Here is a 19,466-nt window from a genome sequence, read left to right as displayed (position 1 = left end):
TTATGAGACCTAAAAGTCTGTGAAGTGAGTGAGGCTGCCGCGCGCACAGAGCCGATATATATATATATATATATATATATATATATATATATATATATATATATATATATATATATATATATATTTCGTTGAGGTAAATCCACTTTTTTGATAGCATGAGTCACTGCTTTTTTCTTGTTTTCTTCATGGCTGACAAGAAAAGGGCTTTTATACCTATCCCATTGGCTTTAGCATCTAAAAGAAGACGCTTTCATTAGTGTGTGCAACTTGTCACTATTCTGACCAGCATCTCAGTAATTATATATATATATAATATATATATATATATATATATATATATATATATATATATATATATATATATACACATATACTATTAAGCATGAAACTACAAAGAACGTTTTAATATCAAATTCACGCTACTTGTCAATTTGATATTAAAACGGCATTTGTAGCTTCATGTTGTATATAAATATATAAATGACTGTGATAAAGTTTCATATATATATATATATATATATATATATATATATATATATATATATATATATATATATACACTATTCCTTTGAAAATAGATTGAACATCGACCAATATGTTATATATATATTTCAAAGTCAGGATACTTAAGAAATGTACGTGGAAATATTTTGATAGTCTGTAATTATCGTCTACTAATTACTTGTTCCAGGTGTGATTTCCAAGTGTATTATTCAAGTGCAAGATGATTACCAAAAGGCGCCTTGTCTTTGTCTTCGCTGGAATGTCCTTTTTTACTCTTTGCAAGTGAGTGAATCGTCGTAATATTTTATTTGATTTTATTTATTAATTTTTTTTATTTTTCATTTCGTCTATCAGTGTCTTACTGTTTAGCTTTTCTGCTTGTAGTTGATCTTTACCTTAATGCACGGCAGATGGTGTTTGTAGGTGAGTGTGTTAACATTTACAAATAGGGTATTTTATGAAATTCTAGTGGTGTTCTCTCTCTTTTTTTTCCAATGATTTAATTGTTGATTAAACTTTCCCCACGGTGGTTCTTACTAAGGATGGTTCTTACTAAGGATGAATGAAGATAAGTAGTGAAATTATATAAACAATAGTCTTGATAATAATGGTATGGTGAAGAGTAAAGCAAGGCCTGAGGACGGGAGGTGTCGCCGCGCAATGGCAGGGTGATAATAATTGCCGTTACTTATTTGTGGTTTCCGCTACCATGCTAAAAGTCCAGTGTATCAAATCGATTTTGTGTACCTTTTAACCATAGTATTCAACACATTGAAAGCCTAAGTCACCAAAACGTATGAATTCAAAATAAGCCATGGTTTAAGTATATGTAAGTAGATTGTTATGTTTGGTTGTAATATAAATTAAGTAAGGGTTAACAGTTGAGTGACTATCGCCCTAAAAGTTTGTCGTCTCAAGGCATTTTTAGTTTGTTGAAGCAACTTTCCTTTCCTTCAAAGACTAAAAAAGAAAAATTGTATGTATGTTAGCAATAGGAGGTTTTAATTGTTCTACTCTCTTTTTTATTACAAAGAAAAAGCTAAATTTATCTTATTTTTTGTAATTTTTCCCCACCTTGTATTTTTTTACCTTCAAGAACTGCTTTACATATATCCAGGCCTGGTGTCACTGGTTAGAAATGCATCGTTGTTTTCTGTTTCATGCTCAATTTGTCTTTTAATAGTATGTATATATATATATATATATATATATATATATATATATATATATATATATATATATATATATACATATACATATAATTATATATATATATAAATTTATATATAATTATATGTATATATACATACACACGTATATAAGCTATATTTATATATATATATATGTATATATCGGTTTTGCTAAAATTTATTTCTTTTCGTTGCTATTTCCTATTCTATATATGGCCTGTGGGATTGCTCCCTGATGATAATAATAATGCTAATAATAATAAGTAATATTAATAAAAACGTGTAGCACTAACATTAAAATTTAAGTTTATCTTGGCCAGAGGCGGCAAACAAAAGTCGCCCGCGCAAGTTTAAGGTAAATGCCCCACGTAAATGCAGGAAGTAGCGTACTTCTCCACGGTAGTATTGTCTCTCCTAATAAAAGCAAAGTTTCCTCCAGGTAAAAAAAAAAAGCGAGTTCTGGCAGACGTCGTATAAAAGTGCCACGTCAGTGTTGAAAAGCCCAGGATACCTATGTATCCCTAATCGAATTTATCACTGTGCCTTCCGGCAATGAATTCTGAAGGAGGAGTGAGAGAAGTCGTGCGGGAATTGCCATGGCTCAGGAGTTGGGGTTAGTGCCGTCAGTGCACCTCACGTTGTGCACTGTAGGCATTAATTAAGGTTCTGTGCAGCGTCCCTTCGGCCCCTAGCTGCAACCGTTTTCGTTCCTTTTACTCTACCTCCATTCAAATTCTCTTTTCTCCATCTTGCTATCCGCCTTCTCCCCACAGTTGTTTCATAGTGCTACTGCGAGGTTTTACTCCTGTTACACCTTTTAAACCTTTTTACTGTAAATTTCCGTTTCAGCGCTGAGTGACCTCATAGGTCCCAGCGCTTGGCCTTTGGCCTTAATTCTTTATTCCTGTGTTCCTTTATTTTGAACCGAGGCTTTGCAGTGAGCAAGCGTATCCAAAAAGTGCCAGTAAATCGAGGTGTCAAGAAGTTGTTGTGGCTTTAACGGATACCTGTGTATCTGGTAAAGATGACTGGTAGATTCTGTATGTAGGTTTAACTGGAAAAGTAATAAACGCCGAAACACTGCCGCGATGGCAAGGATGGGTCTGTTTCACCATAAGCTAAGTATATGAAACAGAAACCCCCTTGGATACACACCTACACACACAGGTATTTATGTAGGTTTTTATTGTACATTATTTATATATATACATATACGTATATATATATACGTATATAAATATGTATATATATTATACACAGATATATATATATATTATTTTTTTATTGTTTTATATATATATACATATGTATATTGATATTGCAGATTATTATAATATCAAGTATAATACATATTGATATTAAAAACACATATATGTGTAACAGTATATTATAATTTATATATATTGATAATATATTTTTTTTTATTTTATATATATATACATGTATATATATATATATATATATATATAATATATAATATATTATATATATATATATATATATATATATATAAATATATATATATATATATATATATATATATATATATATGTATATATACATGTATATATATATATGTGTATATGTATATATATGTTGATATTGCTGATATTAATATAATGCTGGATGATAATTATTATAATCTCGCTTTCGGAAACACCGTGATTGTGATTCGAGAATCGGCTCAGAGTTCTGCAGTCGCTCTTTCTCCTCTCAAACTCAGTGTTAGCTTTAAACCAGGTGATCCCTCCCCACTCCTGGTGGTGTTCACGAAGGTTCTATTATTTCTCCCAGTTTTTTCTTGTTCATAAAAGGTCCTGTTTGTTCTTCGTGTTCTGCATGTTCAAGCTGCGCTAAGATTGTTCTGAAGATATCAGAGAAGCTTAGTTTTTTAGGTTCTGAAAAATTGGATTTTTTTTTTTTTTTTATCTTCCAGTCAGACTAATAAAGCTTTGTACTGACAGTATTCATCCTATTTGGAATATGGCTTCCGACTTTGAGGTGTTGCTTTTCAGTCCTGTCTCCGTCAGGATTTAAAGGCCATTCCTCGGACTAACAACCTTGCCACCACCTCTGCTGTGAGCCCCTCAACATACTGATTTGTTATAAAGTAAACTTATTCTCATGAATTAATTACAGGAATACTTCGTTGAAGAAGGTTAAAGAAGGCATGGAAAGTTCTCGTTGGGCGAGCGGGTTCCGTAATATTCTGTTGGCCGTGAGTTCGAATTCCGCCCGGCCAGTGAAGAAGAAGAGGAATTTATTTCTTAGAAATTCATTTCTCGCTAAATTAACTAAGCTGTAGGTCCTGGAAGGTAACCAGTTGGTTCTTAGCCACGTAAAATAAATTCTATCCTAGCCCTAGGAGAGCTGTTAATCAGCTAGTGGTCTGGTTAAACTAAGATATACTTCTTTCATCCCATGGAAAATATATATTCATACCAACTAGATGAGATTCTGAAAAGGAATTGACCAGGTGTAGAAATAGTTTCTGGGATAAATTGCAAGAATAAATTAAAATCCATTTAGGATTCTTTGGCCATTTGTTTATTATCTGTTGTTCACTGTGCCAACGTTCAATTTCAATCGTCGTTTCCTGTCCATGTGTGTGTTTTTTTTTTTTTTTGCAGGTATACAGTTAATTCTCGACATTTGCCAGTGAGTGACCTTTCTGGTTCCGTAATAATAATAATAATAATAATAATAATAATAATAATAATAATAATAATAATAGTGGTGTTAAAACCACTTGTACAAAAGAGGGTCTACTACCCACTTATAATGATAATAATATTGATATGAAAGCTTCCAAGTATGGTAAGAAAATTGACACATATATCATTGTTACTCCCCATATTTATTCTTATTTTGCTAAATTTTTTTAACATTCATATAAAACAAACCAGCACGATCATGAAGTTTCTTGACGTGCCACAGAATACAAGACCAGATATAAAGAAAGAGGAAGGTGGAGACAAGAACAGAGGAGTGTAATTAGAAGGAAACTCGAATTAAGGGTCTCTCTCTGTCTTTCAGCAGATTTGTCGGTGCAGAGGAATCTGTCGGTGATTTTGACTGAAAGGCTTAAGGTATGTTGAAAGATATGCTGTCCTTCTTGCTTAGCAATTTATACTCGCCTCACACCCCCTTTTACTCACACACTCTCTCCCTCTCTCTCTCTCTCTCACTCTTTCTCTCTCTCTATATATTCTATATATATATATATATATATATATATATATATATATATATATATATATATGAAAATTTTTATACACCGAAATTTTTTTAACCAAACGTACCAAAGAACCATCATGGTGGAGGTGGGTTAACTTATTGAAGCTAAAAGTACAATTTCCCTGCTGTCGACGGGTAACAAAGTACACCAGCCTCGGCACTAACTTTTACCTCTCTTGATAGCTCAGTGGGTAGAACGTCGACTGAGCTGCTGGATAAGTATCTCCGTGTCGTGGTCTGAGACTCGGCAGTACCAGTCCATTTATCACTTATAAATTCTCTCCTTGGTGGTAATTCCCCATCGGGGATATTCCCGAGGTAGCGTGAATTTGATATTAAGCGACATTTGTAGCTTCATGATTGTATAGTGTGTATATATATATATATATATATATATATATATATATATATATATATATATATACACCTGTCCCTCTTCCTAATTTCCTTTATTATGAAGGTTCTTCGTAATGACGATGATGATGATGATCATCATAATCATCATTGTCGTCGTCGTCATCGTTACTATTAAAATTACTGAGTAGAACTAGCAAACAAAATTTATTCATAGAACACTCTGTATTTAACTTTACTGAAAGGGCATCAAAGGCACCTTATTTAAAACCCAAAATAATGGCTAGTCCTCAGCTCCGGAATGCTTAAGGCCTTGGTCGAACTGTTTTATGGTTTAACCTCCAGATGTTTTTTTTATAAATGTTTTATGGATTAACTTTAATGTTTTTTCTTAATAGTTTTATGGTTTAAGTTTTATTCTAGTTTTTTTTTTAAGATTTTGTAATAGAATAGGATATGTTTGATGTTTATTGTGTATGTGATATGTTTATATGTTTCTCCGACTTACCAAACATTCTCTCTCTCTCTCTCTCTCTCTCTCTCTCTCTCTCTCTCTCTCTCTCTCTCTCTTCTCTCTCTGAGCATGTCACATTTATTTGAACAAATTAATTTGTTACTCTGTAAAGCAAAACAAGGCTGTTTTAGAATCTAGTAATTTATATAAAAAAATGTTTCATGCTAAATGAAGAAATACTCAGTGGAACTTTTAACGTTCTTATAAGTCGTTCGAAAATACACACGTTTTAGTAACGGGCTGTGAAAGATGATTTTTGTCGCAGAAGTTTAGAGCCTACACGTGAAAGCAAACATGTAATAAAGAGTGAAGAGAGGATGAAGATGTATGTATGTACAGTATATGTATGTATTTGAATATTATATATATATATATATATATATATATATATATACATATATTATATATATATATATATATATATATATATATATATATATATATATATATATAAAATTGTGTTTGTATTTATTTTTATGAATGGAAATATCCATAAAGAAAAGATTTGCCTCGGTTTTTTTTGTATTACTGAAAAATCCATATTGCACCAAGTTCCCTTTCTAATAAGGTATTATTTATAGTTGTTCGGATAGCAAAGGTATCAGGTTACGCCATATTCTTTCTTGGATTTAGATGCTCCCCGCCTTAAATTCTTTACCTTCTTGATGTTTACTATCTTTTGCCTCATGGTCTTCACTTGAAAACTCCTTTTTTTTCGGTTTGTAACGCCATTACGCATCCCACATACCTCCATTAACAAATAAGCCTGTCAGATGCAACATTCTTTGTGCAATGTCTTGTAACCAAGTTTTTGTAAAACTTTTTCGTGGTGTTCAATATACATTCACATTCCTTTTTCTTACATCGTCGGTGCAAAAGTAGAGACAATTGTACCATTATGGGACTTTTGGTTGTGGTTTCTCCAGATTAAACTGGCTTTGTTCCAGCACGGGCCCTTGCCTTAACACGGCCATAAGTATGGTCAAGGGGATAAGATGCCTGTAGACTCTGCCTCTGCCTGACCGAGAGAGACGGTGGTGGGGGTGTTGGCAGTGGTAATAGCTGTATCAGTGGTGCCGTTGTGCTGCTGACAAAGGACGTGATATCTAGAGCACACGGTGACACTTTTTCCGTCCGTCCGTCTCTCTTCCTTTATGAAACTTGTGTTCTCATCGTTTTGTGTGCTTTGCTTCACTTATTCACATTATTCATGTCACATAACTTATAGTGCACTTCCGGGATGTAGTCCTTGTACACTATTATGATTTACCCGCAGGGGTTAGTGCCGTCAGTGCACCTCACATATTGCGTTGTAAGTATAATTATAGGTGTTGGCAGCATCCCTTCGGCCACTAGCTGCACCCGCTTTATAGCCTTTCATTTTATCTCCATTCCTTCCTTCTTCCTTTCTTCCATCTTGCTGTCAAACCTCTCAAGCTATAAACTTCTTAGTGCAACGGGGGGTTTTCTCCTAGTTTCTCTTCTCCGTAGGGGGATGGGGGAGTGCCGTCAGTGCACCACATGCAGCGTCCCATCGGTCCCTAAGTGCAACTCCTTTCATTCCTTTTACTGCACCTCCATTCATATTCTCTTTCTTCCCATCTTCCTTTCCACCCTCTCCTAACAATTGATTCTTAGTGCAACTGCAGGGTTTTCCTCATGTTCCACCTTTAAAACCTTTCTACTCTCAATTTCCGTTTCAGCGCTGAATGGCCTAAGTTGCCAAAGTGCTTGGCATGTATGCCTAAAATTTATAAATCAGTCAGTCAATCGATCCTAGTTTCTCATCTCACTTATTCTGTGGATCTTGATGCCGTGATGTCCAACCATTCAGTGTTTCCGTTCCGTTGTTGTTAGATCTTTCGGCCCAAATCCCTGGAAACACCTTAATGTATTGACAGACTGAGGCTGTGTTATGTCAGTGAAAATGGGGTAATCCGTCAATGCCTTTGATTGACAGACTGAGGATTTTGTGTTTTATGTCCGAGACATCGTGTGATGAAAATGAGGGTAATCCTAAGGACTACTGGAATGAGATACTAAGTACAAAACTAAAACCCTTTATTGACAAAATCAACGAAAAATAACTTCTTAAAAATTACGAAGAATTCAATGTTTCACATAAGCAGAAAATCTTCTGAAATAATGCCCAATTACAGATACTCGGGAGAATCACATCATTATTCCTGCAGTTTTTCCACGATTTAATAATTTAATCTTTTGAATGAATCTCCTAAAATCATGAGACAAATTAGAATCCGCTTGAGATAAATATGCTTAATTATTTCTGAACATAGATTACTGTGAGGTAAACTTGCTTAATTATTTCTGAACGTAGATTACTTTTGAATGAATCTCTAAAATCATGAGACAAATTAGAATCCTTGGTAAAATGCTTAATTATTTCTGAACATGATTTCTAAGGGTAGATTGCTGTGAGGTAAACGTGCTTAGTTATTTCTGAGCATAGATAACTGCGAGGTAAACTTGCTTAATTATTACTTAGTATAAATTACCGTCGCATAAGGAAACGATTTGTCAAATATTTGTACTCATCAACATTAGTACTTTTATATGATAAAGTAGCTATTTTCTCATTTCATTGATCTATCTCCTACGATGAGAGATATGCTAAATTCCTAAGTGAAATCCTTAATTGTCACTTTACCTTTAAAATAGGTAATGTGATTAAGACACTACATGGTGCTCCGTTTCCTTCCCATTTATGTAAATTTAATTTATTAATTAATTTTAAAGTTGCTTCATTAACTGAAAACCAACGTTCAAGACAGAAGCTCACAAAAGAAAATTTAATTCGTAGCCTACAGAAGAGAAATGGTTTTTACAAAAAAAAAAAACCTGTGACAAAGTTGTGACAAAAAAATTACTACTTAAGTAATTGCCTTTCTGTGATTGTTCCTCTCTCTCTCTCTCTCTCTCTCTCTCTCTCTCTCTCTCTCTCTTCAAATATTAAATTATTTTGTTTAAAAAAGTGCAGCTTCAGACGACAGACGTAAGTCACCAAGAATCTAAAAGAAATGTCTGTTGGAAATGGCAGAATTTACAGAGCTCAGATGATCAACTTTTAATGGGTTTTATATATATTTTTTTTATAATCGTCCCTTTTTTAAGAGGCGATTTTTTTATAATCGTCCCTTTTTTAAGAGGCGATTCTCCTTTGGTTTCTCTTTGAACTTGCTAACTATGTACAATATCGCTATTAATATAACAACATATTTTTATTGTTCTGTATTGTCAAGAATAAGAAAATTTTATTATTATTGTGACGACAAAAACTGGTCTTTTCCATATCGTTTCATTGAAAATAACATATTCATTCACTGTTTCCTAGTGAAAAGCATATTTTCATCAATGTTTAATGAAAAATATCAGTTTTCATCAGGTGTTTTGTCAACAATATTTGTTTTTTATCACGTCTGAATCATTGCAAATTTCCTCTGTCTTTCTTTCCTTGAATCTTCGGCCGAAAACCCTTATGGACAGTCAGCAGACTATAAACCCAAGGGGCTCCAAAGGCAAGTCAGCCTGTGGAGTGAGTCAGTTTATAGGAAAAGGTGATAAATCAATAAAAATAAGGGGATTGCGAATAAAACTGACTCACCTGAGATTCAGGAGACGTCAGCAAAGAGCAGAGATGACTTTGCTCCTTGCTTAATTATTTGGAGATCAGAAGATTCCACAGCTGCTAAGGCAAATTGTTCCACATTGTAGTTGTAGCCAAGATAAACTCCTTAGCAAACTGAGTAGTGTTAGACCTGATGCTTGAAAATGACACACTGTTCGCAGCAGCAGCCTGCCTTGCTGGGTAGGTAAAAAAGAGGACAGAGGATGTTTGTCATTGTAGTACATTGTATGCTATAATAAGCATAATAATTCATTTCACGTTTATGCCACAAGTCAACATTGAGAGTTGGTCAAGTAAACTTGACTGATGATATAACTCTATCCAAGAGTTTGAGATGAAAGTCAGCACCGGAAGACCTCACTGGAGAACAGTACTCTAAACAGGGAAGAAGAAAGAGTTAAAACACTTAGATATAATCGCTTCATCCCAAAAATTCTAAAACATTCTAGCATCATACCAGGTTTTTGAGAAACAGAGGAAGTAATATTACATGCATGCTTATCAAAAGTTGAATGAGTTTCAGAAGGGTCAATTTTCAAGCCCCAAAGCCTATTCCACTCATGAATACGTATTAAATCTCTATTTAAAGATTCTGCAACCATAGACCTAATCACAGAGAAGGAACAGCAGCTAAAAGAGTACTGTACTGGCCATCAACGCAGATCCTTTGGGTTCTGGCTATTAAAAAATAATTTAAAATAGTAATGAGAGAAATACCAATTCCCAATATCTTAGCTTGTAGATAAGTGCTTCATGATTCACATGGTCAAAGGCTGCACTAAAATCTATACCTACCATGCCTGCACTCATCTAGAGCACTCTGCAAGACGGTAAATATTGACAAGAGCGCATCACAAGTTCCAAGGTCTTTACAAAACCCAAACTGTAGTGCTGGTAACACGTTATTATCATCAACAAACCTACAAGATGCTTAGGGGGCAGCTTTCCCAAAACCTTAGATAAAACAGGGGTGATGGAAATCGGCCTATATTGAGAGGTAACACAGCAGTGTTTCCCTTCCTCCAAACAGAAGGAAAACTGGCAAGTCTTACTAATCCTCTGATAATAACAGTAATCTTATGAACAAAGAAATCAGCAGTCATTTTAAAATAGATCGGAAAGGTCCAGAAGCAGTTTTGACGTCTGTAGACCTAAAAGCCATCGAACACAACTTACGCTCTGGAAAGCATGACTGAGGTAAAACCATGGGTTCACCACACTCTTTACTGACAGAAACCTGAGCCAAAGTTCCACCTTCTGTTGAGGGTAACACACAGCAATTCCATCAGGTCGTACAAGGGGAGGCATGCTTGAATGAACTCCAAAGAGTGATGACTAAAGGTAGACCACCCACCCCGATGGTCATCACCACTGGAAAGCAACGGCTCCTTCACACCATCATTATAAGCTCTCTCAGCTCTCTCATAGAACACCTGAGCTTGACTTCTAAGCTCGCCGGGATTGCACCACCAAAAATCCGATTGATTGTTCCTCCATTAATGATAAGCTTAGTTTTTCATGATAGGCAAGCTTACATGTTGCATTAAACCATAGCTTATCTTCAAGACGAAAGTTGAGGATCTTAGAAGGAATTCTCCTTTCGATAATAGTCTTACGGCGATCATTCAGGCACTCAATAATATTCAGACTTCAATAAATATCGCTCCACCTGAACTCAGTAAGATCACAGTGAACACCATCCCAGTTGGCCCGGGATTCAAGTACACCTTTCTGGACAAGCTAACATGAGGAACAACCTGTTCCGTCTCAAATAATGGTCAAAAGAACCCACTGGCTAACCTACTCTACCAGATACAGTCTCTGTAACATCTGTGAATACAAAGTCAAGATGGCTGCCAGATTGATGTGTTGGTTCATTCATCACCTGCTCACCACCAAAAATAGAGGAGAAATCTAAATCAGCAACACTGATTATCTGTGGCAGTAACTGAGCTCAGCCATTCAGTGTGATGAGCATTGTAATCACCAATGAAAATGAAACAGGCCCTGGAGTCAGCTTCCTGAACTGCTGCCATTTTGGTAAGCAAGAAGTCACAAAGAGAGTCGTCCAGATCTGGGTTCCTGCAGCTAGCAAAACGTAAAGATTTATTAAGTTACTACACACTTTAACTTCTTGGTGTTTCATGATATCTACACTCGTACAGTGGCCCATGAGATGCGGTTTTAGACCCGATTTAGGTTTAAAAAAATTTCCCTCTCTTGAGAGGAGGAATATTGATGAGGTGGACTATTGAGTTATTTTACTTTATTCTCTCTCTCTCTCTCTCTCTCTCTCTCTCTCTCTCTCTCTCTCTCTCTCTCTCTCTCTCTCTCTCTCTCTTGGGACTTAATTGTGCAGTTCAAAGCTTCACTTCATACGCTTTCTAGGAAGACGGGTGTGTTCGTAATTTTCAAGCTTCTGATGTATACAGATTTTTTTTTGTAATTATGGTATTCACAAGGAGTGTAACATCAATTTTTCAACTAATTATTTTTAAACATACCATAGTTTCGTTGGTCACTTTATTATTTTAAGGATATGAAATAAGACGTGAGCCATTTATCTCTCTTAATTCTGTATTTATTACATAATAGCAGTATCATAAATAAATAAATATATTATACAGTTTTCAAGATGCAAACTAGTATATGTTAGGTAAAGAAAAATGGACGCATGAGATAACTTTTATCTCTGCATGATCCACGTGATGATATGTACACACACAAATAAATACAAGCTCAAATAAGACCGAAGTCACAGGCAGTTGAATTATGGCTTACCTTTTCTTAAGGTAAGTGACATCCTTTGAGCAGTCCTCAATGTTATGAGCTTGACCTTAAGATGTGGTAAAGAAGGAATCGGATAATCGTTTCACTGCTTGCTTGTTCCATGCATTTTTTTTTCAAGATTGAGCTCAATTTTAGTAAATTTCATTGCGCAGCAACTTGTTAGTATCATTAAAACTATATTCTTTAATTTTTGCATAAAACCGCATCGTTGTTGTGTTAATCTCATCTAAATGTAATGCATGAAATCAAGTAATTACTTGACTGTACATAAAAAAATAAATTCAATTATTGCTGTAAAATAGACATTTCATCAGATTTCTGACAAGGAACATAATTGCTGCTAAGGAGCAGCATGTGGTATAATTTACAGTGATTAATGTACAATTTGTTAATTTATACCGTGTTGAAACTTATGTTTCGAATGTCAGAAATCTGATGAAATATATACTTTGATAGCAATAATTCAAGTTATTTTTTTTTTATGCACAGTATGTATAAATGTTGCATACTGAGTAATATTGAAGAGCATCTTGTAGTGAAATCTTTTAGCGAATAATTTCTAATTAATCTACTGTAATCATTTACTGTATATTTTGTAACACTGCCTGAGTACCGTGTCAGGCCTGATGAACGACTTTTGTCTAGCATACAATCAGTAGAGGAGAAAAGTTGTGTATAATATCACAGCCAATGCCATTCACTATAGAGGAGTTTTCCCTTTACGCATACCGCGTCTGCGTTGCCTGTTGTTGTGCTGTACTTCATTTGTACAATGAAGTGTTTCTCTCGTCAAGAAAGCCCCCATCTGAGCCAACTTGAAATGTCCAGAAGCACTGATTTTGCCTGTTCTTTGAATAGCTTCCCACGAATTATATACAAAGCCCAGTTCCAAGAGGAACCAGCAACATACAGCCACCAACAGACATAATGTGCAACAGGATGTGTATGTTTTAGATCAAACACAGCGTCAAGTATTATGGGTACATTGGCCAATAGGTAGAGTAGCATCATCAATATATAGACAAGAGTCATGCGCAAACAACTTTTGCGTCCTTGTTGGTGGATGGTTAGGGTACTTTGTGCATGATGTTCATGGCGAAGGTGAATCACAACTGAAATTACGCTCAGGGTTAAAAAACAAATACCTGCAATTGTCATGGTGGAAATGAAAATGAAAAAGGTCACTGAAGACACTGAAAATTCTCCCTGGGCAACATTGAGTGTCAGTTTGGAAACGGGATCAAAATGCCCAACAAACGAATAGTTGTTTCTGTTCCAGCTGACTAAGATGGCGAAGGTGATGCTTAGAGACCAAATGATTACCACCAAGATGCTCACGCAAACTTTACTGAGTGGACGTTGACGTAATACTGCCAGGCGCTCTATGCTGAACAGAGCAAGTGAAAACAACGAGATATAAGCTGAGGCACTCATCACGACGCTGCAGAGAACGTGGTATGGATTCTGACTTCCAAATCTCAGCTGTTTGAAGAATTTTGGTTGATTTAATGTTAGGTTTTTAAAGTCTGCAAAAATCCCATCACTGTGTAACTGATTTAGGGTTAGCCAACCTTTCATGAGTGAGATGTGGTCATAAGCAGCTAATGAAGCTGGCATGATGCCCATGGAAAGGTCTGCAATAGCCATGGAGGCCAGGATTATGAAGGCTGGTTTTCTCAGTAAACCTTTCATTGAAATTATTGCCAGTGCTAATGTATTACCCAGTATTGTTCCAAGAGTTACAAGCATACTGAAAAGAAGCAAGAGAATCTCTTTAAGCTTACATGCGTCAGTAAGGTAATCCCAGTCAATCACCATACCTCTTTCTTCGAACAGAATGAGAGAATCAAAGGAACAAGTAGGCCAAAATCTGTTTATCGTTGCCCTCTGATCCTTACTGCTACTACCTATGTCGATGACAATATCAGTGGGTAAAGCAGACAAACAAGATGAACTTGCAAGGTTGTCTGAGATTGGACCCGCTTCAAGAAATAATTTCCCTTTACTATTGTATAGCTTCTGTATGTAAAACTCTCTGTTCCGTATTTCGTGCAGACATTGACTGTTACTGGACAAACTGGCTCTCATATATAGCTTAGCTGTTAGCTTCAAAGAAGCTAGGACAGTATCTGGATTAGATACATGGTTCATTCCTACCACATCATAGACTGGGTTGGCGTCAATGCTGTAAATAGCATATAAACAATGCTTCAAAGACTGCTCTTTATCTGTGTGCTCGTAACCGCTGCTACATTCAGTAAAATTCTTTGGTGTAATTATGGTCTCTTCAGGTGACTTGGCTTCGGTGAGGAGAGGGAAGACCAAGAAATTGTACAGTTGCTCTCCTCTGTCCCATAACTTATTTATCCCACACCGGAATTTCTCAGCTTGATTTCCAGAGCAGCCTTTTGTGTCAAATTGATTGTAATTGCTTTTAGTTTCATTTTTCTCCAGTAACATTGAGTCTAGTATAACAGCAGTCCTCTTACTACATATTTCTTGCAAATTTTCACGTATCTTTCTTTTATGCATCATCATTAAAAGAAGTATTTTGTCGTCTTTAGGCAGAGTCATAGAGCAGTTTGTTATGAACATTAAGTATTGTAACCTGTGATTATACTCTTTTCTGCAAACAATGAAGTGTCCATTTGATTCATCACACTTCAGTTTCAAAAGTACCGAGCTGATACTTTCTTCCTGGTCCTTGTTAACCTCGGTTACTAGTACCTCATGTCCTCTAAATTCAATATGGGTATAATTTAACATCGACAGTTTGTTCCACTCGTCTGTGGAAATCTCGGTATTTGATGCAGCTAACCAGTGAAGGACTTTGTAATTGATTGCAGGATGGTATATGTCTTTCCTTAGCACGACCAGAAAGGTATTATTAAATACTTTCTGTGTCAAGTACACGGCATCTGATGACGAATTTTCAAAATTTCCAATGCAGTAGAAATATTTCTGATCACCCAATGAAATTATTGCATGCCCATCATCAATCAGGCATCGCTTAGAGTAGCTAGGGTTAGCATAATGCAATATCACCAAGAATTTCATTTGGTCTTCATCATCAATTTTCTTATTCCTGTCGAATAGGAAAACAAATTTCTGTTTTGTTCGAAAATTATTGATTGAAAATACTTCTATACCCTTGAAGAATGAGCTGTTTTTAGTTGCAAACCGGCGAAAAACTGCTAATTCCTCTTCACGGTTGCTAACAATGAGAAGAACTTTGGTATCCAGATGCCAGAGCTGAAACTTATTATCGGTCATTTCACAGTTTAGAAGATTCTTCGAATTGGAGGGTATAAGATTCCTGCGAGCAGGTGAAAATTCTTCTTCGTCGGTCATTTTGCTTTTGTTTTGTAAATTTATTTCGAAATTTCCCATTGAAAGGTCGAATTCAGTCTTTCCCGTGTTCGGAATCTCCAACTTGATGATGTAATCAGTATCTTGTGTAATTGCGTCTTCACCTTTGTTGATAGCAGGAGCTATGTTGATAGGTTGTAGAATAAGTTTCATAGGTAAATTGATATCTTCATTTGTAGTCGGAGCTACCCAAGTGATAAAGTCGTGAGCGTCTCCTGAACTCTCGTGTTCATCAGTCGAGGCATCTACCATAACAAAGTCGTCACTACTGTCGGCTGTTTGAGCTGTTATAATTATTTTGCTCATGGGATCTCTCAAAGTTAAGTTTTCATCTTTGTGTGTGGTCAGACCTGCCAAGCAGATGGTCCTCTTGTCATGCTTGTTTTCATTCGAGGGTAGGATTATCGGATTCCAAGCACTTATCCAGTATTCTTCATTTAGCGTCTTACTGTCTTTCACGGTTGGCGTAACCAGTTTGCTGGCATTCAGAGAGTATTCTAAAAATCTTTCCTGATTCTCGTGTTTTCTCGGATTGCCTAAATCAACTCTTGCAGTCTTAGATAGCTCAGGGACAGCTGGAAGCGAAAGACAGAAGGAACATAATTTAGTTTTAAAAATGTAGTTATGTCCTGATCTCTAAGCTAAGACGAGGGACAATCTAGCTAGTTATAACTAGTACTTGAAAACCTTAGAGACCTTTTTTTTTAAATGTTAACTTCTTTTTTATTAGATAACAAATATTCTGCAATTCCTTCCTAAAACAACTTAGAAGCAACTCCTACGGTTTTATACATTTTATTGCAAACTTACAGTAGTAATTTTCACAGGTACGGAAATAGAGAAAATAAGAGAGCAAAGTCAGTTATGCTAACTTACCTGTGCACATTGAGAACAGTGATGCACACACGATCATACATATCTCCATTAACTCAGTACATTTCCTGAGCCTGCGTGCCATCTGAAACGAAGACATTATTATTATTATTATTATTATTATTATTATTATTATTATTATTATTATTATTATTATTATTATTATTCAGAAGATGAACCGTATTGATATGGAAGCCCACGGGGGCCATTGACTTGAAACTCAAGCTTCCAAAGAAAATGGTGTTTATTAGGAAGAAGTAAGAGAAGGTAAAAGGAAATACAGAAAGAAGAGTTCCCACTTATTAAAAAGAAAAAATAAGTTAATAAACAAATGTATTAAAATGCAGAGAGAATAGCATTAGGGTAGTAGTGCACTGCACCTTTGCACTCAAGTGATTAAACCTCATGATTTTACTTGATGGATAACGTCACTGGTACTCATATCTTCCTTTACAAGAGGAACTGGAATTATATTCCAGTTGGGAACTTGAATGTCTGATATGTATTGTTGCTGGAAGGTGTCATTTACAGGTTTAAGGTAGACAGTAACATAAAGGACAAGTATTTATGCATCTCTATAAGAAATTACAGATGAACTGTTTTTATCAATAACTGTATTATCGATAGGTTGATAGCATTCCTATTTGTTTATCATGAGGAAAGGATTGGTATGGTCGCTAGTGTCGTGACATGCCGCTCAGATGTGGCGAGTTCGCGCCTCCCCCAAAGCGATGAAAAAATCACTGGCTATGTATCATGATCAGTTGTTGCTGCAGTGTGGGGTCTGCGGTGGTATGTTGAAACCCACATTCTTTGGAAGCTTGAGTTTCAAGTCAGTGGCCCCTGTGTGCTTGTTCCATGTGAATAGGTTTCATCTACCGAAGTAATATAAATAATTTCGATTGAAATTTAAACAGCACACGTACTTAGTTAGAGTACGGCGGAGAAAGTAGAAGTGTCTAGTGACCTGATGTCAAAATAAATTTGCATGCCATCCCAGACGAATATATAACCGAAATACGTCATTAAGAACACAATGAACTTCGTTTATAATGATCATAACAAATTTTTTACTAGAGAGTTATGAGACGGGACACGTATTTCATGGACTGTATGACACGTTCTGAAGACTTATGTGACTTAATATTAGATTACTTTTTTGACGATACCAGACAACTGGCCAGACATTTGGACGTGTGCATAAAATAAGTAGGTTAACCCAGCTTCAAGAGAGTTATGTCCTTTTTCTGAATTTGTCAAGCTGTGAAATAAACTAGTATATAGGAAAGACCAACGGCAAAAGTAAAAGAAAACGTGTATTCAATATTAATGAAGAGCCGTATTAAAAATTTGGCCCTACGATGCCTAACTGGTACACGTGTGTGTATATATATATATATATATATATATATATATATATATATATATATATTTATATATATATACAGTATATATATATATATATATATATATATATATATATATATATATATATATATACACAGTAATATATACATGTATATGTGCCTGTCTATATATATATATATATATATATATATATATATATATATATATATATATATATATATATATATATTATGCCCTATTAACAAGGTCAGATAGGGTCATAACCTCCTCCTACATCTGTTTCAAGAACAATGTCATATCATCTTATATCTCTAAAATTCTCCGGTAACAATGGCCGGTACTGGGTCAGCACATTTTCTCTCTCTCTCTCTCTCTCTCTCTCTCTCTCTCTCTCTCTCTCTCTCTCTCTCTCTCTCTCTCGTCATCCCAGTCACTATCTGAACTAAGGAAGAACAGCAAACACATGTCTACCAAAAAATATAATTTATTCAATAATCTAACATGGCAAGTGGTTTGAAATGAAATAAAAGTGAAATGGGAATATCAACGTCTCAGAATTGGTACCCTCAAAATAACCAAGTAAGATATCATGGTACTGTTAACTTCTACTAAATAAGTCTCAACATATAAGTTAAGTAAGTAAGTATGACCGAAGTCATGGTAAGTCACATTCCCCTCCATTTATATTGGCCTCTATTCACGATACATCTGAAGAACAAAGGGGAAACATCTTTTAAAAATGGGTACAAGGTACAAAGAAAAATAAATGTGGGATGTTTTCCACGTTACCAACCCCAAAGGAAATGCACATAATTAAACCTGGTGAAACCGTCAATAAAAATCAAAGAGACATTGCAGATAAAAGTAAATCAGTAAAATAAATCAGGTTTTCTTGGAAATAAAGTTCCAGCTCACCTCGCAGGCAGTACTCAAAAGTCCTCCAACCAGGCAGATCCTGACACAAGCCATCTAGGCCCTCAATGTTTAGCCTGTTTTCAAAATTGAATATTCACACTTCATATGGCACGCCCATCAGGGCGCACAGATGAACGCACTCGCCGGATCTTGATGACTTCCGGCAGCATAACCAGCACATCGCCTGGGATGTGATGCCCCCTTGTCTCCGTGGGAAGCCATACTGACGCTAGACCTTATCAGCACTGACTCGGTGAATACCTAGGTGCTGTTTCCATTTACCTTTGCCCAGAATGTCTCCAGGCAAACTGCTTAACCCCAAAAAACCCACAATATACTATATCAGTATCCTTCAGTGTTACACACACACACACACACACACACACACACACACACATATATATATATATATATATATATATATATATATATATATATATATATATATATATATATCAATCAATCAATCAATCATTTCTTGTGGCACCCACGGGGATACATAGGGCCTTGATGAAGTCACGCCACCACATTCTGTCTTGGGCTAACTCCTCAAGATCTCCCCAACACTCACCTCCAGCTTCCCGCTCATTGTCCTCAACCACGTCTCCTTGGCCTACCTCTACCTCTTCTACCAAAGGCAACCCAACCCGGTGTATCTCGTACTATTCCTTGCCTTCCACACACATGACCCAGCCACTTCCAGTGT

The 19,466-nt window shown here is 35.7% G+C and overlaps 1 protein-coding gene across 1 annotated transcript; it reads right to left on the bottom strand.

Moving 5' to 3' along the window:
- Positions 1-12,776: 12,776 nt before the first annotated feature.
- Positions 12,777-18,982, bottom strand: LOC136836652 (uncharacterized). The gene is made up of 2 exons (XM_067101123.1): positions 18,901-18,982; positions 12,777-16,179 (listed from the first exon to the last, which is right to left on the bottom strand). The coding sequence occupies exons 1-2, from the start codon at positions 18,980-18,982 to the stop codon at positions 13,025-13,027; spliced, it is 3,237 nt and encodes a 1,078-aa protein (XP_066957224.1). The 3' UTR covers positions 12,777-13,024.
- Positions 18,983-19,466: the final 484 nt, after the last annotated feature.

This window comes from Macrobrachium rosenbergii, chromosome 56 (genome assembly GCF_040412425.1).
Source record: "Macrobrachium rosenbergii isolate ZJJX-2024 chromosome 56, ASM4041242v1, whole genome shotgun sequence".
In the NCBI taxonomy this organism is placed as follows: Eukaryota; Metazoa; Arthropoda; class Malacostraca; order Decapoda; family Palaemonidae; genus Macrobrachium; species Macrobrachium rosenbergii.
This window is presented reverse-complemented; position numbering and strand designations above follow the sequence as displayed.

Bases quoted from the DNA above. Each gene is read 5' to 3' on its own strand.
- LOC136836652 (XM_067101123.1), bottom strand. From the start codon at position 18,982: ATGGCTTCCCACGGAGACAAGGGGGCATCACATCCCAGGCGATGTGCT. The intron at 16,180-18,900 runs GTGCGTTCATCT...TTTCGCTTCCAG, and splicing joins AAGTCATCAAGATCCGGCGA to CTGTCCCTGAGCTATCTAAG.